At 34.8% G+C, this 27896-nt stretch overlaps 1 protein-coding gene across 1 annotated transcript; it reads right to left on the bottom strand.

The window, feature by feature from the left end:
- Window positions 1-31: 31 nt before the first annotated feature.
- Window positions 32-25510, bottom strand: LOC129003234 (importin-11-like). The gene is made up of 21 exons (XM_054431528.1): window positions 25360-25510; window positions 21294-21447; window positions 20307-20407; window positions 19402-19515; window positions 17803-18034; window positions 15928-16105; window positions 14635-14892; window positions 13939-14094; window positions 13532-13572; window positions 11644-11826; window positions 10541-10624; window positions 10090-10338; window positions 9288-9452; window positions 8782-8980; window positions 7583-7662; window positions 6983-7140; window positions 6459-6555; window positions 5399-5556; window positions 3815-3907; window positions 3226-3376; window positions 32-1899 (listed from the first exon to the last, which is right to left on the bottom strand). The coding sequence occupies exons 2-21, from the start codon at window positions 21429-21431 to the stop codon at window positions 1795-1797; spliced, it is 2940 nt and encodes a 979-aa protein (XP_054287503.1). The 5' UTR covers window positions 21432-21447; window positions 25360-25510; the 3' UTR covers window positions 32-1794.
- Between the last annotated feature and the right edge of the window lie 2386 nt (window positions 25511-27896).

The following is a 27896-nucleotide window of genomic DNA, read 5'->3' on the forward strand; positions in this document are numbered from 1 at the left end:
TAATTTTGGAGAAGTAAATTGAAAATTTGAATGTAAACAAAAAATAATTTTATTGAACTACATATCAGCTTCAGTACATGGCACACAATCTTGAGAATTTTACTGATGCTTCAATATTTTGGTATCCAAGCCTTAAACTAAAGTCTTAATTCAAGGACTAAACAAATTATAACTAGAGTAAATAGGTAAACACATTCAGTTTTTCATGAGTTCTATAATGCTGGTCATTAAGCATGAGTATTATTTTAACCATTCTGATTAGTTCAACATGATCTCATGTTGGTAATATTATGTGAAACTTGCATTTTTCTCAATTTCTACTTCAATATTATCAATAGCCAGTTTTAGATTTGAAGAAGTTTTATTAATTCAATGTAACTAAGAATAGTGGTGGCATTATTATTCACATTAAAAATTATGAACCCTTCTCTAAACACATGGATTCTATTAAACTCAATACTTAAAAATAAGTTGGCAGCTTAGTTGAAATTGATAAATACCAGGGGTTTTTCTATGAACAGACATTTTATCTAAAATAAATCAAATCTTAAATATAGTTAAAGCTAAAGATTTAATTTCTCATAAAATCAAGTTCTAATCTTTAATATTACATACCTGCTTATTTAAAAAAATCAGACCTCCACATTACAACTTTTTCCATCATAAATATTTTTTTACACAAAAAATATCAAGCAAAATGTATTTCTGTCAGTTATTTTATCCAATAACCATAGCCTACCCTGCAATTCTCTGTAACCTAACTTAAATTCGTTTATTGACTGTAAAACGTAAAACAAACCAAAAAATACAAGATTCTACCAATAAAATTTATTATTCCAAGTTAAAATTCATGTACAAAATAAATAGTTAATTACAAAAACGCAGTTTAATTAGTAAAAGGTATTTTACAATTTACACACAACTTAGCTGCTCAATAATGAGGGTTTAGGTTATTTTCAAACAAACCTTAAAATTTATTATTGACTTTACTTGAGACCAACAAAAAATCAGCCATTAGTTTTCAAAACATTATACACAACACGTAGCCTCCTCAAACACAAGACCGCGGTGAGACAAAAGTGGTAACACCGCTGTCCCGTCAAAACAAAACAGCTGTTGCACTAATTTATAATGGACAGTATAGGCAATGTTTAAGTTTACCCTTTTGTTATTTCTGTTATTACCATAGCAATAGGCATGATGTTGCCACACACCAAAGCCGCGGCCTTGTATTAGGGGAGGTTATGACAACACTCTTAATTATTGTAATGGTAATACAATTTAACTCCAAAAATGAAATATTATTTCATCAATACTATTACTTACCAAGCTATGATTTTTAATTGCGTTAACATTGTTATTGCTTTTCTTTTCTTTGACAAACTCATTCTCTAAAATTTGTTCTTACATTCTCTAATTATTTAACAGATATCAATATTTCTACAAATTATAAATTTTAGTCCAAAGGATAAAATGTTTCATTTTAGAGATAATTTACAACATAATCATCTATCAACTAATCTCATCAGTAACAACATTGTCCAACTCCAGGATGCAATCGTAAAAAAATCATAGTAACATTAGTTCTAAAAACTCCAGTAACAAAACAACACTATTTGTACAGATCTAAAAGCTTACTACTCTCGCCATTAACTGAAAGAAATTCACAACCCGGTATACCTGATAATTAGTTACAGAACAGTTATTATAAACAATTATTTAGTAAAATATGCTAAATACAATCTGATTACATTTATTAACAATGGAAATGTACAATAATATTATCTGAGTTAGTTACAAAGGAACGTAGTCCCTCACTTGCTGCAACGTATCGGCGTCAACAGTCTGCAGCAACTGGGCAAAGACTAGAGGTCCGGCTTGGTTCTGCAGTTCTTTCAGCTGGAAAATAAGTGTTCTAGAGTTATGTTTCTTTACGCATACACTCGAACGGAGATCATAACCCATTTTTGAACAATTCACTACACAGCAATCAACAACAAAACCAAAACCTAAACAATTCGCCATTTGCAAACTAACGACAGCTGTTTTATTTCAGTTCCGTGTCAGTCAGAGAGAATTAGAGAAACAACATATAACGATAAAAATACATCACTAAACGGCCGTCTCTAACAGTCACCACGAAGCTCTGAATTAGCTGAACAGTTAGTATAAGTAAGCCGGGGCATTGATTACGCATATCAAAATAACAAACAAAACATAGTGCCTACAAACTCGCCCAATTTTGGGCGGGTGACACTTAAAGGGTTAAAGGATCAACCATTGATTACATATACTCCCAAAGTGTGTTTATAGTCAATGATATTATATAAATACATGAGCGTATCAATGACCATAGCATTAGACATAGTATAAATAAGTCAACCCTACGTATGCCATTTCATTTTTATCCAAATGCTGAATTTGTGTCATACTGAATGTTTACAACTGTTACGTTAAGCAAATGGTATTACGGTAAACTCCCTCTTATCTGGACACCTTTTAACCGGACATCGGTTTGACCGGACTACACTCGGTAGAAGTGACATCTCTTTATCCAGATAATTTTTATCAGTCGGTTTAACCGTACTAGATTGGCAGGAAGTGTACTGAAACGACTGTTCTCGTGGGAAAGATTTGAGACCAGTGATTACGTGTCTAAATACAATGCTCTCCTAATTTTAGGTCAAATACTGTATAGAGTATGCATTTAAACGGTCCGTTTTAACAAGATTTTGGGGACGTTGGTTTAACCGTAAAAGCCGTTATCCGGACTGGCCTCGGTCCCGAGGAGTCCGGTTAAGAGGGAGTCTACTGTATATTATACCACAAGCTAGTCTAGAATGTTAGTGTCGGCTGCTAGACTTTTTAAAAATATAACCTTAATTTCTAGAAAAACTGAAACCCTTAACTAAAATTATGGCTTTGACATTTCCTAGTTCTCAAAATTATCTTCCTTTCAACACAAAATCATGAAAATTCGTCAAGTGGTTGATTCAGGATCGTGAAATAAAAAAACAGGATTGTGAAATAAAAAAACAGGATTGTGAAATAAAAAAACCCTGTCAAGTTTTAACTATGACGTTACATCTAAATATAAATCTCAATAATTTAATTGATTTTTAATCATTTCAAAACTGTTTACATTAGAATCAGAACAATATTATGGTCATCTCCATTCTCCAACAATCTGTAGTCACCCGCAAGATCCAATAATCTAATTCTCACCTGTTCGCCGAAGTATTTCTGCAGCTCAAGTTGGTACACAGGGTCCGAGGCAGCCAGCTGTTCTCTTCTTTGGTCGTGTTCAGTTTTGTAATCAATATCACTGTCATACTGACTGTTCGGACTCAGGTCATCTCCGTTCCACATTATTGAACTGAAAATAGAAAATAAATGTCACATAATAATTCAAACAACTAATTTCATTGATCAAAAAAGGAAATGTTTAACAATAATGGTTTTGACTAAGATCTATTTCAATAAACTTATAGAATGGCTTATAAATGCTTTTACTAATTTTTCATCTAAATGTAGAATTTCAGAGAGTACCGTACTGAGTTTCTGGAGTCTACTCACTTACACGAGGTACAAAATATCAGAGATATCTTATGTGACCTTTTATTGAGTATCTATAACAATTTAGACTCTACTCTAACTTTCCAGTTAAGCTAGCTAAATTCTACACCTTTTCAAAAGAAACTTCTTAATAAGGCACTCGACTTCCCTTAAATATGATTCTAAGGTAGACAAATTTATGAGAGTTGAGTCCTACAGTTGTGTAACCAATGAATTGCTAATAAAGCAAAACACTCACTCAATAATCAGTCCCATATCATCAGTTCGAGTAATATCATTGAGAACTTCTGATACACTCAATAAAATACTGCAAAACCTTTGCAACACCACCCTGAAACACATAATAAAACTGTTAAACCTGAAATCAACACATTTAAACCAAAGAGATTTTATATGTACGAAATATGATGTAATGAGTGTAAACTAAGACAAGCATATAAGAGAGCATAAATAAAAATAGATACACAATAAAAGAACATTAAATGTAACACTGATATTTTGTCCTGATGTAGGGCTTCTTCAGAGAGCAGGCAGAAGGGGAAAAAGTAGGTTGATTTTTCTCTCTGAAGAAGTCTTATACATCAGGATGAAATATCATTGTTATGTTTAGTGTTCTATTATTGTGTATCCATCAGCTCCTGGACTTTTTAATTTTTCTCAGGTTTCACAAGCTAGCTGAACTGTGTTCCTAAATAAAATCCTTACTAGCCGATTGGCTTTCCAAGAGAATCACACGCCATTAATATCCCTTATCACTTGAGGTCATCTTTAGGTAACTAACTTTAGGTATAACAACCTAGGACAATATGCGGGCTCGGATAGTCGGGAATGTACTGTTGCAGAATCGAGCCACTGTCATAGCGCACTAAAAATAAACAAATGATTCCTGATTATATCTAAACATATAAAATGCTAAGCCCTCACTCACTCAGTCATTCATCACTAATTCTCCTACTTCCCATTTACCTAGGAGGCTGCAATTTTGTACACTGATTCTTTAGGCATTAAATAGGAAAACTAAGTAGGTTTTATTCTGATCGGACATTCGGGATTCCCCCAGTGGCTCTGGAGTTTCCCATATTAATATTATGAGCATTCATAATTTAAAAGGAATTAATGAGTCTTAACAGCTGTTTCAGTTAAACAAGTTGGTTCTAGCATTATAAAGATACAAGGTTTACGAATAGGTTGCAGCACTATTAATTTTTTGTTTAAAGGTATGACTTTACGAGCTAATTTGAATCGTTTATTGTAGATACCCCATAACATTTTTAATTTTAATTTAATTTTTCCTTTTTAGTATATTAATGATGTACAAATTGAAATAACTTACATCATTTGGTGCAGAAATCACACAACTGCAAAAATTTTAGTTATGGGGTTTCTGCAATATTTAAATGAACTGAGCAGCAACAAGCTTAAAAAAACACAATGAGAACTGTTTAGTTAGGTATGTTTGTGGTATTGTGAGAATAGGGCGATTTTATTTTTAAGTGCATAATTTGTCAACTTATTGACTTTATTTTGATCTAATCCAAAATGTTTATAAAAAAAAAAACTATTGTGTTTGATTTACGCCAACGAAATTTCTGGGAAACGGATTAGTGTGTTAATAATTTTTGATCAAGTCATTGACTTGGATGGATGAAACTAATATTATAGATATGAATGTTTCAAGTATGTCAATAACGTGAAAACTACTTGACCAATTGAGCTAATTGACTACAGCACTGCACTTTGTGATTAACTGATTCAACTGTGTGACTTGAATATGAAATAGGCTTAAATTGGCTTTAGCTGGTTCAATGGAATGTCTACTCACGGGCTCTGTGAAGTTATCAAGGAGGCGAGTGCTAGTGACAGAAGTTTGCTCCGCTCCGGCTGTGTGACCAGAGACATCTTGTCCAACCAGACGTCCAGGATCTTGGAAGTGACTGACTCTAGAGTCACCTTGAGTGACTCAGCCAGGTGAACCACCACCTACGACACATGGGAAATCTGAAGAATCTTCTTCACGAATGCAAACATGTCTTGTTAAACAGTTAGCTTATTGATTATTAGCTTATCAGTTAGATTATTAGCTTATCAGTTAGCTTATTACTCATAATTATTATGAATAACTAATAATAGTGATGTCTGTTAAATAACAGACTTTTAAAATAAAAAATAAAAAACAAGTTACTTGGACAGTTTGTAGTCTAGAATAATTTTTAAGGTAGGGCCTACAGAACTGAGACCGCAAGATGTGCTTACAGGTATTTTTTAAATTGCAGGAGACCAGGATTGCTGGTAAAAATACTGTATATGTAATAATGTATTTTAATGTTACCAATCTTAATTTAGAATAACGCAGGCTATATCATTTTTACTGACAACGATCGATTATCCGAAAAAAACAGTTATTTAACAAATTGAATAGTCGAAATATTTAATTTATCATGATTTTGCACAAACTAATTTATCTCTTCTGCATAGAAGGCAGAATTCTGCAATTCTTACAAAAATTCAGTTTTTTGTTGCTGATTTAAATTTTTCAGCATTCATTGTGAAATCAGTTTAACCAGTTTAAAAAAATCACTCCACCATAGCCTTCCTTAGCTTTCATAATTTCTTTTTCCAATAGGTCATGATTGTTTAAACAAAATCTATGGGGCTTCTTAAAATCAGGATCATATTTGACAACTGGCAGGATTTTAAATTTCAGTATTTTTTTAAAATTTAACTGTAGACAAAGTACATACACAGTCGACTACAGCTGGAGATGTACCAAGCATATGAACACTTTGTCAGCTAGATCAAAAAATAAACTGGATTTGACTGATTTGAGCTTGTCTTGTAAACTGAAGATCTAATCATTTACCAAATAAAGGACTTTTACTCACTCTACTAAACATATCCCTCGAGATGAGAAGCACTCTTGCAATAATGGAAAGATACATAGACATCACCATTGGGAATTCTTCACCAACATACACAGCTCTAAAACAAAATATTTACACTGTCAATTTTGTTCTACTTGGAATAGGTTACCGACCACCAGGAGAATTCTCTTTTCAATTAATACAAATCTAAATTATTCTAAAGAAACCATTTTTTTCTGTCTTCTACCTGATATTAATGTTCATATAATTTAATAAGGTAAAAACCAATAGAAATCCAATGAGAAATGTATTTGGCCGCAATAAATGATCACCATAATCACAGGAGATGCTCCGGGATGATACCACGATCACATGATTTTGTGGCGATTGCAGGGATAATCAGAGATGTTGCCACATTCATAGAATATGAACACAAATTAAGCGATCTCAATTTCAATTTGTCATTTTTATCCTTTTCTTAAACTATAAGTTCAATCTTGAATTTATCTAGGCACATAAGCAAAGTCAACATAAGGAGGACTCACTGGAATATCCTGGGATAGACAGGCTCCAGCAGAGTGACAGCTCTAGTCGGGTTAGCTTTCAGACACAACTCCAGCAGTCTCATGGTCATCACAATACCTTCACTACGCATGTCAGTCAACAGGTACATACAGCTGCGCATCACCTGCTCTCCGTAGTGCTGCACACACACAACAACACTTCATTGCTTCATGTTCATAAGGTTGAGTTTAAAATGTCTACAGAAATTGTCACAAATATTTTACATTTCCATCACTGATTAGTAGTACAATTTTAATTTTGAATAGAATCTCTCTCTGCCTTGGGAAAGGAACCAAAAACCCTTACAAGATCACTTACCGATCCGGTTTGGGTATTCATTGTGCAATGTTCATGTCAAGTTCGATATCACCTGAAGCAGGAGTCACATTCTAGACTGTGAAACGTTATGGAAACAAGAGTTTGAATGTTTAGAGTTAGAAAACGTCAGCCATAATTGTCAAGGTCAAGGTACTAAAACTTACACATTTACATGAGCACATCATCAGTAATGTGTGTTGCTATACTACGTAGTACCTTTTATCAGTTGTTTACTTGCCAGTGTGAAGCATTTATAAATTTACCTGTAAGAAAATTTCAGGTGCTAAGAGGATGTACGCTTGAATGATGTAAAAGCATGTCCTTAAGTTTTCTGATGAAAGTTCTGGGAAAAAAAACACAATGATTAATATCCATACCAACTAGTGATATATATATCATACGAGTATCACTAATTATTTTTTAACTGGGGCCAATATTATGAACCTCAATAAAAATAAGTGTTAGACACCAAACTTTCATAAAATAGATAAATCATCGATAGCCCAAGGACAAATGGTTTCCAGGACCAAAATCAATCCCACTCGGCTACCCAGAGGACTTACAAGCAACATGCATAATCATACAACTACCAAATAGAGTATCTCTGTTGTACCTTGGGCATTGTATGATTGGTAAGCCAATCATTTCCGGTTCGCATGTATGATCTCTACAGTCATCAATTGCTTGACCATGTGTCATATACCTAAAGGTACTACAAGTCTACGGGTCCCTGATATTTTAGGTCGGGTCAGGCCAACAGTTGGCCAAACGAATCGGTTCAATGCGGAAATAATTTTCGCACAGGTTGAGTAATTTAAGTTAGAGGTTTGCAAGCTGTCTCAACCTGCAATCGCAGAGAGGGACTGCTAACTGTGCAATAGACAATTCATGATTTTGCCTTGTTTGGGGCTGTTACCCACAGCTTTTCTGTTATCCCAGGAAAAGGTATTATTTTACACTGTAAAAGGAAATCTCAATTTTAACGTGATCACAATTGAGTTTCTTTTGCCAAGGTCACAGAAAAAGTGCACGTGCAACTTTGCAGTTATCGTAACAGATGTTCTCGATTATGACATGACTACAGAAGAAGTTCACGATTTGGCCTTGACTGTTGAAGATGTTAACGATTTTGCTATGGCCAGAGGTATTTTTGACTTCGCCATGTTGTAGAGAGTTTATGATTTTAATGTGATCTCGGAAGATGTGTGCAATTTCACCGATATTGAAGGAAATATTGTAGCCTACAATATTGTATAAACCAGTATGTAGTATTACAATAGGCTTATTTTAAAATATCAACATTTTCCAAAGCATCACGATTTTGGCCCAACTCCTAGCCCGACATTGAACGATGACACAACTTTTTAGCTAACCCACAGTAAAACCAATTAGTTTATCCTTTCACAACAAGATGTTGATGTATACATTTTAAAAATGCTAGTTAATTATAGCTTTAGCTTACCTAACAGTTGAGTCATGTTGTTGTACAGGCCCAGTAACGGTTGAGAGATAGTAGCAGAGTTCTCTAGCAGAGTAAGCCACAGCTCCAGTCCATCCTCCAGCAGATACACATGACTGGGCTGTTGTGTGTCTGTAGATAGTTGTATTACACCTAGCAGGAACTGTGCCAGGGACCCACTCTCTGACACTGTCCCCAGAGCCTGCAAGAGAAATACAAGAGAAATGCTCATCATCTCCACATCTGAGGATAAATATGCCTAAAAGGAACGATATTGTGGTACTGATGAGTTTGTGGTAAGGCTCAAGAATAACCACTGCATGTTTACTAAGTAACTCATACAGTAACTTTTAATTCTGAAGTGACTTTTGAGGAGCAGACTGGAACTGAGTAGGAAGGTTAAATTTGTTTCCTCTCCTTTCCAAATGAATTCCAAAGCCAAGTAACTTTCTTTAGAGGAATAAACTATCAATACCGGTAGCTACATCTATCACTTTGACCGGCCTTACCTTGACTAGATGTACAAGGGTAGATACAATTGCGCATCTCAGCATGTTGTGGTCGGTGGATTCTTGCCACAGCAGAGGTAGATATTGAACCAAAGAGTTGGCATAGGGACGGATAGCAATCCCTACTCTTTCTACCACAAACGACAACACACCCAGTACGTGCATCTGGACAAACAGACAAATTATCTTAATTTATGTAAACTGGTAAAATAAAGATAACGATTTACATGGGTTGAAATGGATCCTTGAATTGAACTAATAAAACCCCAAAAGTTATTCATTGATTTAATTTTTTATAAATACAATGTACGTATAGAGCAGAGCTAGTTGTTATTGGACGGACACACACAAATAGTTAAATATTAGTGGAACAAACAAAATGACTACTAAATATGTACCTCTTAAGGAATTTACCCAACCTGCCCACTTCTACCAAATACGTCTATTGTTATTTTATGTAAGTCTTGGCGATAGAGGTAAGGAAGTTTAACTCAATCTCTTTTAAAAGAGCATCCTTGTTTATTTTAATTAATATATTTTTATGACCTTCATTTTGACAAATTTAGTAGGTACCTATTAAGTTAATTTTGGTGTTCATCTTTTCACCCAATATTTCGTCATTTGTAATTTAATATTTTCATTTGAATTACTAAACTACTTTTCTCCGTCCATTATCCTTCTTTTTCATCCTTGGCTGTTCCTTAATTAGGTATTATTATTCTCTATTTTGTTCTACAAGTACTCAAATCCTACTCAAAGTTTTATACATGAACTATTAACAATAAATCTCACAACAACCCACCTTTGTATCACACTCGTGAACTTCTTTGAGCAAAGCGAAGAGAAGGCCAAAAAGTGGGTCTAGGTATTCCATGAACTGTTCAGAGTTGAATTCAAAGTCATCGACGGCACTCTTGATGGTGCTGCAGGCAGTAAGTCTTACTGCAATATCCTCGTCACTACGCAGCAGAGGTAACATTGCTGCGTACAGAGCTGGCCGCAGATCACATGATAGTTTCACTCCAGTCCATTGTCCCACTAGCCAAGCAACCTGCCACAATCAAATTCAACTTCAAAATAAAAATCTTTATTCAACTAGTGGCATTATCAATTTAAATGTACAGTATATTAAAAGAACTATTTCTCTTAGTGCATAATTAAATGCCTTTAACCGTTGTAGAACTTGGGTTTGTTATGTTGATAAGTTAAATAACAACGGATTCATTTGAACAACAAAACCAAAATACACTTACCCTCCTTCTGATAACCCTGTAGTTTCCTTCTTTCATCTGAAGCTCTGTCCTCAATGTAGTTGTGAACCATTCGTCAAAGTTAACCTATAAAAAAATTTTATATAGAAAATGTTATAAACAAAAAACCCTGTTGTACAATTTTAAGCAGCGTTTTAGATCAACTTCTTATCATAAACAAAGTATGTTTTAATGTGCTTTTCATATCCAGTTCGACCAAAGGTCTAACTCATATTTATTGTGAATTTTACGGTGGTATTGGAAGTCTTTTGTTTTAAGTCAGTGACACCTTAAAACCTTTAATTTTAAATTCTATTAGTATTACAGTCAATCAAATTATTACAAAATTCCCCCAATCTAGAATCAATAGTTTTTCTAGCATTACTTTTTTGTTATCATGTTAAGAGTTGTTTACAGGCAGGTGATCACCATGGACCAACCTTGTCTTCTCAAATGTGGCTTTTCTGTTTCCGAGTCGTTCATCACCAACTTATCAAATTTTAATTAGAATTTTAATAGTTGAATTTTAATTGATCTAATTATAATCTTTAATTTTTTTTATGATTGAAACTGTTCACTAGTGTCTTGGTGTTACAACATAGCCACCTCTAATACAAGGCCGCGACGAGAAAAAAGTGGCAAAGCTGCAGTTAGCCGTTCTGAAAACACCTGTTGCACTTATTTATAATCAAGCGTACGAGCAATGTTTATGTTTACAAGTTTGTTATTCTTGTTTTTCCCTTGGCAATTGCCATCCCGGTGTGGCGTAGCCACACACCAATTCCGCTGCCTTGTATTAAAAGTGGCTATGGTTATATTCATCCAAGATCTACTGTACTGGTGGAGTGTGATATTTCATCCAGCTGCTTTGGATAATTTAAAGCCCTGAGACTGAGATGAGAAGAGGATCAGGGAGATATGCAAGGTATGAGGACTTAATGAATTGTGTGGTTCTGCAGAGCACATAAACAAAGAGAAAGTACAGTCAAATATGGTGTCTATCTTCAGAGTAGTCAAGGGTTGGATAAGATGTTGTTTCAATGTTGTTACATCTGAGTCCAGTCATGCTAAACAGACAATTGAGACGCTACTGGCTGGTGACTCACCTCATCATACAAGTCAAAGGCAGCCAGTCCAACAGCGTTGTATACAGCGTCCTTGGCCAGTATAGCGTCCAGGTTGTGAGGATCCACTGGAGTGTGGTTCTCCGTGATCAACTGCAGCAGTAGAGGACTCAACGTTGTGCGGAAGTCGTGAAACAGTCCGACAAACAGTGTCTCTGTGCATGGCTGTACAGTAAACAAAACACACAAAAATATTGAATACACAGTTAAATCCGAAGAAACCCTTAACCGACTTACAATGGTGTTGAAAGAATATTACAATACAACAATTGAGGCAATGTGGGAGTGTGTACATTATGCCTGATTGTAGCAAAGAGTGTATGATTGTGGGACAGAATATTTAAAAAAGGATTTTTACTAGATCTTATTTACTGCCTTATAATATTTTTTGTACACTATTTTTGCTTATGATTTTAGATGTTTACCATAATAAACATCTACAAAGTACTAAGTTTGCTTTAATTAAGAAAACATAATAATTTTATCATCTAATGCCTTTAACGCCTCGATTTATATAAAATCACATTGTTTGGGGCGACAAAAATGTAATGCTTGAACTTAACTTATAAGACCTTTTAATTTAAATAGTCTAGATGGATAAGAGCTTACTGATAAACAGTTGTTTTTTCAACAAAGTTTTATTTACAATCTATTTTACATTAAACAATAAGTAAATATGATGGCATTTATATAAATAAAATAACAATTAGAAAACATGAGTACAAATCATGTTGTACAAATCAAGTCGGAAGGTCTAAAACATTTTCTCTTTTTAGTCTGTAGACATGTTGACTGTTGTCTAGGAGGTTGAGGGCCAAATGGTTTGGATGATACTCAAGCTTGGAGATGTATTTTTTACTGCAGCTCATAACTTCTTCAGTAACAAATGGAATTTTGCAATCATTGTGAATGGTGACGTTGGATACATACCAAGGGGCTTTCAGTATGGTTCTTAGTAATTTTGACTGAAATCTTTGTAATATATCCAAGTTTGATTTTGAAGCTGTGCCCCACAAAGAAATGCCATACCGATAAAAAATTAAAAACATATGATTTAAGACAGGTTATAAATCTAATGATACAGTAGAACTACAATAATTCAAACTCATATTTTTGAAAATCCAACTAGGCTATCTGGATTTCCATTATCTGGATGGTGTCCGATCCAAATTGATCAAGATGATTGGAGTTTTACTGTGCGTACGTTTTTATATTACACTAGTGATCGTCCTGTGGTCGAAACTCGACCAAAAATAATTAATGTACAGACTTCTCTATTTTCTCCCCACACTGTAAATAAAACAAGTGATTGGAATTTCTTCCATTTGTTTTGATTTTCTGTTTACATTTTGTTGTTATTTCGTCACCATCATGGCAACCCATATGGCCCATGTTAATTTTTTGAAGTTTTCAAATTAATTTTTTGTGCTTATTTGTTAACCTATTTTAACTTTTAAAGGCATTCTGCACATCTACAGGAAAATATCTTTCCAACAGTATGCGTGGATTTTCCCTGCGATGCACACGAGTTGAGAAAAAAGGTTTTAAAGAAACATGCTTGCCTATTAATATATAGATAGATATTTGAGGCTGAAAAATATATTAAATATTGAAAATAGAGAAATTTTAGAAAGGTATGTGTCGCTAACTGAAACATAGTCATTGTTAACCGTTTGTATAGAACCTTCAGCAAGAAAATGATTTGAAGTGTTAAAGGAACATAAAATAGTCAGTTAATTCATCCAATAAATTTTAGAAGATGAATAAATAAGCCATGCAAAATCAAAATTATCTAATGAATAATACCCAAACTGTTTCCTTACAAAACTCTCACTGATTTCTATAGTATTAACTTGTAATGTTTCCTTACCCTTAAACTGTATTTCCAACATTCACCTCCCTCGTCAGTAACTGTAAAAAATAAACAAACAAAAATTGGTTACAGTCAATGTTGCCTGCGAGTCTATGTCAACTTAAAAAGTTAACAATTGTTAAACTGTGCCACAATACATAAGCAATATGACTTAAAAAAGAGATGAGGATGTTGTAAGTGAAACAAGGGAGATCTGCTGGCCTAGTGGTTAAGAGGCTGCCATTTACTGATGACTTTTGGCTACTAAGAGATCCAAAGTCATGTTCCTGATGATTCCAACCTTAAACTTTAAGTAAAAAAGGGATAGGTATGCAAGGAGAACTCCCTATAAAATACAGAACTCCTTCCACTAAAATCCAATACTATATTCTAAATTCCAATAAGGTATATGACCTGTGACCTACCGAAGCCCTCAGGATCGGCGTCCCATTGCTGGAGGTCCTGAGGAGCCAGAAGGAAGTAGTGTGTTATGAGTTTGCGGCACATAATGTTCAGGATGGGCGTCTCAAAAAAGCTCATCTTGATCTGATGAGCCCTTAGTGTGTCTGGCTCTTTGGTTTCTGAAAAGAAGTCAAAAGGTTTGGTATATTTTTATTTATCATCAAAATCAAAATAGCAAATGTTTATAACATTAACATTATGCATACAACATTTTTTGTAAAATTGCAAAAATACATTATATCACTACTGAATAACCATTCTTTCTAATAGAGCTAGTAAAAGAATTTGAAATAAACTTGGCAAAAAAATTCACCTTAGTACGTATCAAGCTGATACATAAATAAAGGAAAGGGATAGATACTAGCATACCCCACAAAATAATGGGCATTAACAATTTTGAATGACTATTTTAGGTCTAAACTCTTGATTTTTCACATAGGCAAGCCCATATAAATATAATATGTTACCTAAAATACACAATCATAAATCATGATATATAAGTTGATATATAAGTAGGGTATATTACCCTAAGTTCAATCTGGCCTTTCACCCTAGTTGTTTGTATATCCATAATATATTTAAAATTACAGATTTTTTTAAAATTTCCATTTATTTCATAAAGTTTTAAAATGCATATCACTTAAAAAATAAATACTAACCTTCAATAATTTTGGCAGGCTTGTACTCCGGACATAGTAGAATACCCTTCAGCAGGTTTAGGCACTGGATTAGGAAGCGTTCAAACAACAGTGGTGCGCCTTCTGGTGTGAAAGCGTAGTGAACGGTAAAGTTAAGCGTAGCCGGCAAACAATCAACAAATGAGAGAGGATGATTCTCCAGCACAGAGAGAAGAACTTTTGTCAACTTTACAATACAACGTTCCACCTGAGACTGAAGTTCCCCCCTGGTTGATACTCCTGTAAAAAACCAATTAGCTGATTTCCGATTGGTTGAATGGAGCAGACCTTATTCCTAGGAACATCAGCTACATGAGGGTTTTTAACACTCTCCCTTTTGTACTTTCGAGCCTGTCAAACTTGAGGTGCTTGATGAACTGCAGCATCCTGTCTATGAGCTCCTCCTGATGAAGGTTTACTGACTTGGTTGAAATTAAATATTTACTTTTTGAATTTGGGCTAGTGTAAATATTACAATGGAAAAAGCTAAAAAGCTTGGACAATTTGATATACTAAAAAGAAAACTGCATTAACACTGAGCTGCATTTCTTGAGCAATCATTAGAAGAGCCGATTTGCAAACTATGAAAACATAGGAAAGTCATAGAACACCACCAAGTAAACCTAATGCGGCTATGAGTGGGAAACATTTGTAAAGAACACTAAATAACCAGATCAGCTTTTGAAAAATAAGATATAAGCAAGAAATTTATTAGATCGAACTTTTATGTACATTGTGAATATTTCCATAATCTTTGTCGACTCTTTTAAAGTCATCAAAAATTATAACTGTTATAAGTTTTAAAACCACGCTTGTAAATTTTATCTTACAAGATCAATCCAGACATCTGGTCAACGATCGCCAGTTGGTAGTGGTAATGGTAATACTTCGCAATTGCTCGAATTCGGGCAACAGGTACACTAATCTTAAGAAATGTAGGTGCTATTTCAGGTAACCATGACTTGTGATCATTCCTTTGACCCGTCTCAGTTGCCTTCTGTCTAGTAGAAGAGTTCAGACAGAGGGGAACGAGTGAGCTTATTTACCCTTTGATGCTGAAGCCTTACCTATCTTCTCCTGTGTTCTTTCTGAGCCCATGACATACAAACCCACAAGAAACAGTTAGCTGATGGACCAAGTTGTTAATTTTGTTTGAGTTTTATGAATAAGGAACAACATTTATCATTCATTCACATTTTGGTTTAGATACGCTAAGTAGCGGCCGCATCTCAATTTTTAATGATTTAATAAATAGCAAAGAATGATGTAACTTACTGCAATGCAACATTGTTTTCGCCCGTTCAAAGACCAATTTGAGGAAGGTGTTAGCATCTGGGAACTCATGAGGTTTCTTGAGTCCATGAATTGTCAGTTTTGTTAGAATCCTCAATGATAGCATTGCATTCTCTAAACATTTGTTGGGCTCACTGTTGTTAGGCCCAACACTCTGGAGCTGAAAATAATATATTCTTTAGTTTAGCCTATTTTTGGAATCACCAGCTCAACGTGGTTCAACAACAATCACTAATTATAACCAATATTGCATGATTGAATGCTATTTTTTTTTTTTTTTTTTTTTTTTTGCTTTGTGGGTTGAAATCAAAGGCCCGAAAATAAAAAGATTTTCAGGAAAAATATTAACGAAATCAGCAATGAAAGAAAAGTCTTTATCAAGATTTTTAGGTGTTAATTAGACATTTCTGCTAACTAGGAATGGACGGGTCCCGAAATTTCGGGAAATTTTGGGGAAAAAATTCTCCATTTTCGGGACGGGATTACATTTTACTCGGGAATTTTTCGGGATGGGATTTGATCCGATCGTCGGCGATTTTGCCGCTTTGCAAGTGATGATGACGCCGCTATCGCGAGAGATGTTCACGATAGTTCCACGAACGCAGGAGGCGAAGGTATTACAACAAACGCGAGTCATTTCGACAATCGCGATATGACCGCGAGTCATTTTGACGATCGCGTCGTGACCGTGAGTCATTTTGACAATTGCGTCATGACCGCGAGTCATTTTGACAGTCGGGTCATGACCGCGAGTCATTTCAACAATCACGTCGTGACCTCGAGTCATTTCGATGATCGCGCCATGACCGCAAGTCATTTCGACGATTTTGCCGTGGCCGCGAGTCATTTTCACGATCACAACAGCAAGTCATTTCGACGATCGCGACGGCGAGTCATTTCCATGAACGCGCCGTGACCACGAGGTATTGTGTTAGGTAGCAATATTCCTACATACATGTACAAATTTAGGATTTATTAAGCTCAATTTTTTTACTCATAACCAATTCAGGCAACTCTACACAGTTTTTTAAATGCAGTGAGAGATAGTCTGTTTCAAAATACCTGTAAGGTATATTACAATACCTTAAGTACTAGAAGTCCTTGTAAATTACACTTTCAAAATTTAAAAATCCAAACACTCACAGGACTATACATTTTTGATTTATTAAATTACATACACAATATAGATAATAACCTACCCTTCTGATACATGATATGACATTATTCAGTCAAAACGTTTTTTCTATACCTGTAAATTTTTACCAATTATTTGTTTTTATAGATTAGTGCCACAAATGGTAAAAATAGATTTTTTGTTTTCTTTTTTGTTAACCGCAATACTCAAGACTTTAAAACAAACCCTTTTAAAGTCACAGGAAAAAATCCCGTCCCGTCCCGAAAATTGGGAAGGAAATAAAAACCCTATCCCATTCCGTCCCGAACTAAAAATTCAATCCCGTCCATCCCTACCTAAAATTGTTGCTAATGCTATCAACCACTTGCTTATATTTAATCAACACAATTGTATCACTAATGGCTAAAAAGCTAGCTACTGAATATAAACTATAAACAACAAAAAAGGTGATTAAGTTTAAATACTCGATAATAATTGTCAATTACTGTCAAATTAAACATATTATTTGCAAGTGACATAGAGCACAGGCTTACCAGGATGAGAAGGAATCTAATTAAGCATAAGAAAGACATAAATACAACTCAGTATCAAGAATTGACAAATCTCTAAATAAAACCAATAGCTCATTTTCCTTTTAGAATATTTACTCAAAAAAGAAAAAATGGGAAAAGCGAAGGTACCTTTTATACGAAACAACCTTGCTAAAACTACACTAAACTCACCTGAGAGATAGCCAAACAGGTGTGCTCCTCCCACATAGCCAGCATGAAGCCGTAGATGTTGGCAGTGAGCTCCTGGAAGGTCCTACGGTCGCCGATGAGCCGCTTGGAGCTCAACGCCTTGATGACGTGATACAGAGTAAGTAAAGCTCGGTGCTGCTGTAGGGGGTCACTCAGCTTAACTGCCTCTAGCAGAGTCGGCATCAGCGAGCCCCACTCTCTTGGCCAGTCCAATCTGTGCAGCATATTCATGTTCATAATCTTAACTTATATTTATTAATAAAGATGAGCCTACATTAAATAGTATCAAAATTGGCAATATTAATAGGGCTTTTATAATGGCTACAAAAATATAAGATGAGAGTGAATATTAATGGTAAAAATAATAATAACAAGCATTCAGTTTACAATGGGATACTTAATTGAAATAACTTTAAACAAACTATGCCTGGAAGGTGGAGAACTCTTCTATCAAATATATATAAATTTAATATATTTTTAAACATTACAATTGTTTTAAGCTGCAATGGGTTGGTATTTTTTTTATTTTTTATTTAAGCCTGTGAGGCTAAAACCCCCTCATTTTCCTTTAAGAGAGCTGGTTATGGATTTTTCACTTAAAAACTCTTGTTTTTAGCAGTTAGTATAACTTCATAACTGCATTGACATAGACTGGGTTCTTGGGCTGAACAGGTGTTTGGTTGTCATAAAACAAGACATGCAATATTATGAGTGACTACCTTTTTCAGGTATAATATTAGGTGTAATTTTATTATTATTAACATTACTGTTGAAACAGCAATGCCTTCTAGGTGTGTACCATATTTAGGCTTTGGATGCAGGATGAGTATAGAATCAGTGCGAAACTAGAACATATGGCTTTGGGGGGGGGGGGGGAGAGAGATGGAGGAGCCCCAACACCGGGGACCTAGAGGGTATGGAATACCCTGCAGTAAATAGAGGGGTCCAGAAAAATTTCCTCTCGGAAAATTTTGAAAAACTAGAACTCAAAACTCGCGTTTTCAGGCATTCCAGAGGTGTAATCATGTTCAAAATAACTCCAAAAATCAACCCAATTGAGGCTGTAAGTTTTTGTTGTACTGTAGCCTACTGAGCTGCGCGTGAAGAGCCGTATCTACTGAGTTTTTATTATAAATTGATTTTAACAGGCTGAAAACTTAAGCTTACAGTGCATGAGCGGCAGCGTTGCAAACCTAATGATGATTTTCCACGTAATCGCCACTGGAAATCCCCGATTTTATTCCCAAAGATTATGATATTACCCGCGACAATTCCTGATTGATCCTCTGTGAACAATGTTCATTATGAAACCATTATGGAGGAGGTTATTTCGTCAACAGTTCTTTTGTTATTTTTGCCTTTGGGGGGGGGGGGTGTTCTATCCCCCTCATCCATCCCCCCCAGTAGTTACGCCACTGTATAGAATGGAATAAAATCCCAGGTAGCTTAGTTACTGACTAATACAGCTGTTTTCTGTAGTTAGGACTGTGTCTATAACTTGATTATGTTGATTCCAACTTTCAATAAAACCGAAGTTATTTTCAGCACAATAGATAATCTAATGTAATACCACAAGATTACCTGGCCATTTTAGATATAGCTACTGCCAGTTGCACGGCGATTTGGTTCACAGGTTCATTGAAGGTGGAGGCTATTTTTTGTCTGATCCCTGCTTTCTCTTCTTCTGAAATGCCACTAAAACATAAACAAACAAGTAGGCCTAAATTTTGATAATGAATAGATACAGGCATAGGCCTACTAAAAATATAGCCTATTGTGATAATTTATGATATGTTCATTACAAACGTAACTAACAAGCAAAATAACTCATCTGGGGATGGCAACCTAACAGATATGAATTTTTTTAGATATGCTCAACATAGTGATTAAGATTAAATGCCTCTTACACTTTTTGATAACAATTTGATTTTGCAAAAATTAAGGACAACAATAATTATTAGGTTTAAAAAACATAAGTTGTATAGAATGGTGGCAGTCTAAAATACTTCAGACTGCAGTCTTTGTTTCCATTAGGCCTTGTTGGGTAAGAAAGTGGGGAAAAAATTCTTAGCAGAAGAATGTGTGATTATATTGAAAAGATTACCCTTCGGTAATACTGAGGTTTATTTCTGCACTTGCAAATATTTTGTTTATAACTTTTTTTAAGTGTTTGGCAATCTGGCCTTGAATATAACTTATAGACTACTTTCGAGCAACTGGATATGATTAAATTTACGTTGTTTCAACTATCCGACCGGACTGGTATTAATTTTCTTGTTGCCAGGGCGCGGAGGTAGCTTCCACGGTTGTATCTGATGAATCTACAGTGAAATTATGTTTAGTACAGAATTTGTTATTACTTAACTAGGTCTAGTATAATTTGTTTTTTCCAGCCCAAATTCGTACTCAATGTAGACAGTGAAATAAACTTTGTTAAGAAGATCAAAACAACATTATTTGATAGCTAAAGTGAGGGTTTTACTCACTTTGTAGCACCTTTTCTCCAGTACTTCTCAATTCCATTCTTAAAATATAAAACAGCAAGCCATCTGACATTGACGTCTACAGTGTGGGTTGAAAAAATATCCTGCAAAGACAAAAAAACATTATAAACTTAGAGAAGAAGAAAGGAATAGACAAGAATACTTAGAATAGGTACATAGTAAACTTACTCTCATTTTTTGTTAAGACGACTATTGGCATATGACACACACGCTCCTATAGGCTTCCCCAGCATTTTTTTGTAAGTATCCAGGAATAAAAAATAAGTCATAACTTATTTGTCTGGTGCAGTTTGGTACAGTTGTTATTGCTCCATTACTATGTTGTCCAGTACTATTTTTTTAAAGAGGTTAACAGCCTCTTTTATCGTTGCATTTACCCGACTACATAGGCTATGGACCTATGCGTGGAGCGTATCCAGCAAATTAAAGGGTGAGCGGTACAGTAGGCTACAAGGGTGAACTGTATTGATGAAAAGTAGAGGCAGTGATCAGGATCCGAACCCACGACATCGCTGCATTGGGCCCGAAGTCCATGACGCTACCGACTGAGCCACCAACTTTCAATTTTTTTACTATATTACACTATATTTTACTTATGTTACATACATGTGTTGTATTGAAATTTGTTCATTCATTTTTGTAGGCCTAATAACTTCTGAGGGATAAAAAATTCTTAGTTTGAACAAGAGTCCGGTTCGGAGGTGTCCACATGAGAGGGTGTGTACTATACTTAATCTCAACATTTTGCTTAGTAAAATAAGTAGGATTAGGCCTAGTGGCCTATAGTATTTAATTGTAAGTAGAAAGGTATAATTATATGAAGTTTAAATGATGATTGATACATCGGAGTTCTTTGGTAATCACACATTGGGAATCTCCTTCTAATGTAATACTCAGTGAAATGTGTCAACAACAAACGATTTTATGCTAACAAGTATTTTTTAAGAACAAAATAACAAGTGGACTTACAAAAAGAATGGTGTAAAACCCAGGGACACCTTCCCACTCTTTTAGTTTTTGCTCGGCAGGTTTGAGCACGTCCGAGTTTTGACTTGCTGCTTGTTGTAGTGTTTCAAACACCAGTGTCTGAGCTGTCAGTAGATCCATCTTGCATGGACATGCCCTGGACAGAAATTGACGTTCCAGTATTTATTAAAATAAACATCAACCAAGATTACATGCTTAAAATTAAATGTACAAATGTATAACACTTCATGCTATACAGAATCCACATCTGCAGTACCGGTATGATGAAATTTGTGAAGGGGAAATCTCTATGCATAGCCTATCTATAAGTTCTATAGGCGTAAGTCAACTTAAAATATCAAGCTTCAGGTTTGTACAGAATGCCATTCCAATGCATATGATTATTGGTACCTACACTACTATATTTAAAAGTACGTTTTTAATAATATGCTACTTTTTTGGAATGAATAAAACTAATATCTACTAATAAACTTAGTTTTAGTTTTTCAAAACTTTTTTAATTCGTTTTTGGTAGCCCTTACAAAATGTACTAATGTAGACCAGTAAGCATTTTTTCATTGCTTAAATTTGCCCAAGTTCATTTAAGTATGTAATTGTTTTTTTAGGGGCATTTGTTTTATTTTAATTTTAAGATCATGCTGTATTGATGGAAACGTCCGGACTCTATGTAGATCCAGGCATGTCAACAATAGCTCAATGTGCATAGACAGACCTCAAACATATTGACAAAATGTGACTTTTGTTAAATGTTTTCCAAAAACAACAACATTTCCAACTTTGTCCTCAATTTTTGGTACAAATGCTTCAGTTCTGTGTCCTTAATAGAATTTGTACAATTATTTTTTACTGTGTAAATTATATCCAAACAAAAATAAGTTAAAGACTTGAAGTAGATCAAATTAAATAGCCTACCAGTAATTTTACTTGCCCTTAATAAACTCCATATGTGTAGAAACAAATCCAATACAAGATGTTTACTATCACAACACTTTAACATGGCAAATGATAACAACCATGATGTGAATCTCAACAAAAAACAGTAACCTTTCATTTCATTCAAGTCACATAATTAGAGGTTTATCAAACATAACATGTTATCAGTAATGAGTTATCTACAACACAAATGGGAGAGCCTACTCGTTTTCCCAAATAGATTTACGGTAAATTTAAACTTTAAATAAAACATGAATAATTATATGTAGCAACCCCCTATTTTTAGTACCTAGCTTTTAAATTAAAACACATTAAGGCCTATCATCTAACTGGTACCCAGGAAAAAGACTATTGTAAATTATTAGGCCTACTTTTGAATTTTAACTAATCATGAATCAACTGAGATAACAGACAACAGTAAAGCATTGTTTTTGTATAGGCCTACTTAAGCATACAATTTTATGTCCCTAAGTTTGTATGACAAAAATATAACTGATAATTTTTGACATGGGCCTAGGCCTACAGTAAAGGGGTGTGAAGTAAACCTGGCTAGACCTACATCCCTTTCAGCAGTTATCGCCAGGCTACAAAAAGATTCGTTTCTCAAAATAAGCTAAAACACAAAAACACAGATTACACGTTCACACAAAAATTAAGAAATAATCAATCACAGATGGCTTTTGGACTACATATGTGTAAATTGCCCCAGGTGGCAAATTGTAGACTGGATATTCATTCCGACAGATAGGCTAATCTGTTCTGACGACACCTTATAAGTGGATCCTTTCGTAGCCTGATGATGGCGGAGTCCTGGATAACAGCCAAAACATGCATTGCAGGTTTACATCACACTACTTTACAGCATTATAAGGTTCTTTATATTTATGCCAGTGGCATTTTTAATTGAAATCAAAGTTGGTTAATGTAAACGCTAAAGATCGGGGGGGGGGGGGGGGTCCAAACTTACACCCGCTTACTGTGGGGGGAGGGGTCCAAACCCATTTAAGAGCCAGGAAGTTAACCCGTCCAAGTCTGAGATGCTAAGCACTGGGCTTGCAACACATCCAAATTTTGAGTGGTGCGACTGGGATAACCCAGGCAATGCTACACACATGAGACTGCTACCCATGCTGGCGGCATGAGAAGCTGTAGCGCTAATATTTTAGATAAATCTGTGATAACTTTTTACCCGACCATTTAAAATTTCCAAGAAACCGAGTGGTTGTAACTTAGCGTTTGCCTTATAATTTAAAGGCTTTCAATTAGTTCATATTGATGTTCTTTGGTCCAGGATCACTTCTTGAATATTAAAATTATATAAGATTACCTGTTTCCGTCTGTGGTCTTAAAATATGTTGTATTGAGCAACCGGTTTCAAGGTTATTACCTATTACCTTATTACCAAAGCTGCGTTGTTGACCAGCATAGCTGGATGAACTGCGTGAATTTTTAAATATAAATAAAAATTATTTACAACAAAAAATAAATATACTTGTATCTTTCAAGGAAACAAATTTGAAAGTTTCAAAAAATCAAATAAAAACTTGGCGGGTGACTACGGAGGTGATGTGCACTCTACCATTTGTCTTCAAAATACTCTCTCATGGAGTAGTAGGCTCTTTGAAGAAGCCTATCTCGTACAACCCTGGCAAACCTCATCATCAGGCTCTTGTTGTCACTCTTGCATGATCGGCGAGTTTTAGAAACACACAAAAAGACACATTTAAATCAATAAAACACAAGACCTATTGATATGGATTTTAACATAAATTCGGGAACTAACTCCATACACGACGGGGCACGGGCAGACGGTTTGTCATGACTTATCAATATGTCTCGTGTTTTATTGATTTAAATGTTAGTGTCTTTTTGTGTGTTTCTAAAACTTGCCGATCATGCAAGAGTGACAACAAGAGTCTGATGATGAGAATTTAACCTTGAAAACGGTTGCTCAATACAACAAATTTTATGATCACATATACGGATACAGGTAATCTTATACCATTTCAATTAGTGATGCTTTTTAGAGGTTACCCTTTTGTAAAAAAAACCCCTAGGTATTTTTAAGTGAAAAGATTGATTTTATCCGTATATTATAGTAACCGTAAATGAAAAGGGGTTAAGATTTAAGATCAGCAATGCGAAGGTAAAATCAAGATTTTTTCTGGCTCAAACTAACTTATTTCCTAGCTTGTAACTTAACTTTTTTTAGGCCTAAGTGTCATGACTTATCAATAACTTATGCCTCGTGTTTTATTGGTTTAAATGTTACTCAGTGTCTTTGGCTGCACTTTAGTTTACCTACGTCCTACACTTATTCGAACGAATTTATCGATCGATAACTTATATCGATTATTTCATTCGATATATCAAGAGATTGATTAGTGAGGTTAAAACCTAACCTAACCGAACCTAACAAACCAACAAAACCGAACCTAACCGAACCTAACAAACCAACAAAACCGAACCTAACCTAACAAACCAAATGAAATAATCGATATATCGAATAATCTATAGGCCTATATCGATATTTTTCATTCAATTGAGTGTAGGTCGTAAACTAAAGTGCAGCCGTGTCTTTTAGTGTTTCTAAAATTTTGAAGCATGTAACTTGTAACTGTAATCGGTTATGCCTACTTTTGAATTTTGTTAAGTTTACATTTCAGGAAAGAGCGAAACTTGTAACTGTAACTAAACTTAACTTTCCCAAGTCTGAAAAGATCAACTTACCTAGTTAGATTAGGTTAGATTGGTAGTTAGGTTAGTTTCGAAATTTAGCAAAAAAAGGTACCTATATAATACAGTTATCAAATAACTATATTATTAAATTATTGAATTAATTATGTTCAAAGTGTGTCGTGAAGTTGAGAAAAGGCTTGTTACTGACTTTTGACTTAGGCCTAGGCTAAGAATTTGATCTTCACATTATTTAATAACATCAAAATAAATACCATTGAGAGCTATTTATAGAAAGGAAATATATTTTAGGCCGTGTTTTATGTAAAGTTGTATACTTGGGAGAAGTTTAAATTGTAAAAATAAAGGTGATATGACATAGTTCACAATGATGAACACGATGCCGATGAAACTGTTGACTCCACCTTTAAAAGCTTACCTTTTATTTTTCCGAACTAATTAATTCTACAACATGTTGTTAGTACTGTTTCAAATATTAGTAAAAAACTATTTCAGACGGTCATGAAACTTTGAAAATAAAAAAAGTACTTTAAAAGTATACAAAAATTCCTCCTTCACAGAACAAAATAACACACTGTTTTGATTTGCTATGCGTTTGACTTATTGTTTTTAGTTTTTGGTTTTTGACGACTAATCTAAATCTAATCTGGCTGGTCGGTTTTTCAGTCTCGTCTAGTCCAAAGCCAGTCAGGCAGGTATTATTAAGTTTTATTGGTCGTGGCATTGATTTTATATTTAAACAATATTCACATGTTCAGCTGCAGACCAATCTCTTTACCTATAAACTAAGTATACATTCTTTGTTATAAATGTTATAGATGCTAAGAATGGCTCAAGTTATTGCCAAAATATCAAACGTCAGACTATAGTCATAGACTAACCAACACAAGTAGACTCATCCCATTGTAAATATTGAAGCTGAAGCTCGTTTTTCGTGTGTAGTAAAAGCACGGGTCACACTAGGCTACTCGTCAGCCGATGGTGATCAGCAGCTGGCAGCAGCATCACCGGCTCACCAATCCAGGCTGGGTCAGCTCAGTGTCAGCTGCGAATTTTGTGGTCACATTAAGCTGACAGTCGCGGCTTCTTTCAATTCGCCGCTGATGCCAAGCACGGGTCACACTAGGCTGGCATCAGCGGCGAATTGAAAGAAGCCGCGACTGTCAGCTTAATGTGACCACAAAATTCGCAGCTGACACTGACACTGAGCTGACACAGCCTGGATTGGTGAGCCGGTGATGCTAGTGCCAGCTGCTGATCACCATCGGCTGACGAGTAGCCTAGTGTGACCCGTGCTTTAATGTCTGGTGCTGATCACTAGTGTCGACGAAATTTTGTTTCTATTGTTTTAGCTTAGAAAAAACATACTACTTGAGGAGTATGTTTTATCTATGGTTTTAGTTATGTGCTTTACTGTTTAGTTATATAACTGGGGACGAGTTATTGTTTATGATTATATAGTTTTATTTGGTTAAACGAGGTTTTAAATAAATGAAATGGCAAATAAACAAACTGTAAACAAAACACAACCTCTACATTGCACCGGAGAAAACTAACAAAAAATGGCATCATCTGTTCTATAAGGATGAGAAATCTACCAAGGGAGAACGTTTTACCATAGATGAAGTAATATAAATGGTGTTTATTTATTCTATGGTTTTACCATGCTATAGTCGACTTCGACCTGCTATAGTCGTGGTGCTTTATCCTCCCACCATCCAATGCAATGAAATAAATTAGACATATAGGCCCTTGTCATTATTCATAATTAACAATAATTTATTCATTCTTCCTTGACCAAAATTCATAACTACATACATGTAGATAGAATGCGTGAATACGCACACACGAACACATTTACATCCATAGATATAATAGCAGCTGTGTAAAATAAACACCCTTAGTAGATGCTTAAAAATAAGGCATACTCCCTTAGTAGATTTATCATCCTTATGGAACAGCTGAAGCCAGTTTTATTGATAGTTCTGTCCGAGTGTCCGGTCCACTGCAGCGTAGAGGTTGTGCGTTTTGTTAACAATTTGTTTCTTGCTATTTCAGTCTTTTAAACCCTTGTTTAGCCAAATAAAATGATCTAATCATAAACAATAACTCGTCTCGTATAGTTATAAAACCAAACAGTAAAAACCCAAATCATGATATTAACCCTAAAATAATATAAACAAAATTCCGTCAACAATAGCAGTCATAGTGTCACCGGACATGAACTAGACCCGAAAAACGGGCTTCAAAATTTACAGTGTGATGAGAAGGCTACTCGCGTTTTTTTTATTTATTTATTTATATGTGTTGGTTAGTCTATGGTAGATGTAGATGTGATGATATTGTCACATGAATGGATGAAAATAATATAAGAATGGCTATTGCTATAGATATATTTAATATATATTGAGACCAAAGCACCGCTTACTTTTAAACCCATTCTCTTATGAAGAACCGGTAGAACTGTATAAGTTAACATACGTATAAGTAAATTTTGTGGTCATAGAGCACCGATTCTCTTCTAAAATTATTAGTGATTTTGTCACCGGTTACTCTCAAGTTGCATTATACAGGGCTAAAATAAAAGTACAATAAGTAATATGAAAACAGAGAGGCCATTTTCTCTAGATAGTTTTGCCCATTGGAACATTTTTGTAGCTGAAATAAAACACTTTACTCTATATTATATAGACATTGTTTTAAATTAATTTGTCATACACACCGTGGTAATACATAGGCTATTTTTAGCATTTATTTATTTATTCATTTAATGGTTGCAACCAATACAGTTAAATATATTGTTGTGCATGCTTAACAGTAACAAATCAACTATGATCAAGAGTGAATACATGGACGGCTGTTCATTTATGTTACTCTAAATAAATAACAAGTGACAAAGATTGAGTGCAATAGAGTAACAATAAATAAATATTCTCAAAATAAATAACAACTAAC

The sequence above is a fragment of the Macrosteles quadrilineatus genome, unplaced genomic scaffold, assembly GCF_028750875.1.
Source record: "Macrosteles quadrilineatus isolate MER2022 unplaced genomic scaffold, UCM_ALF_1.0 Scaffold_9__3_contigs__length_116548681, whole genome shotgun sequence".
Lineage (NCBI taxonomy): Eukaryota > Metazoa > Arthropoda > Insecta > Hemiptera > Cicadellidae > Macrosteles > Macrosteles quadrilineatus.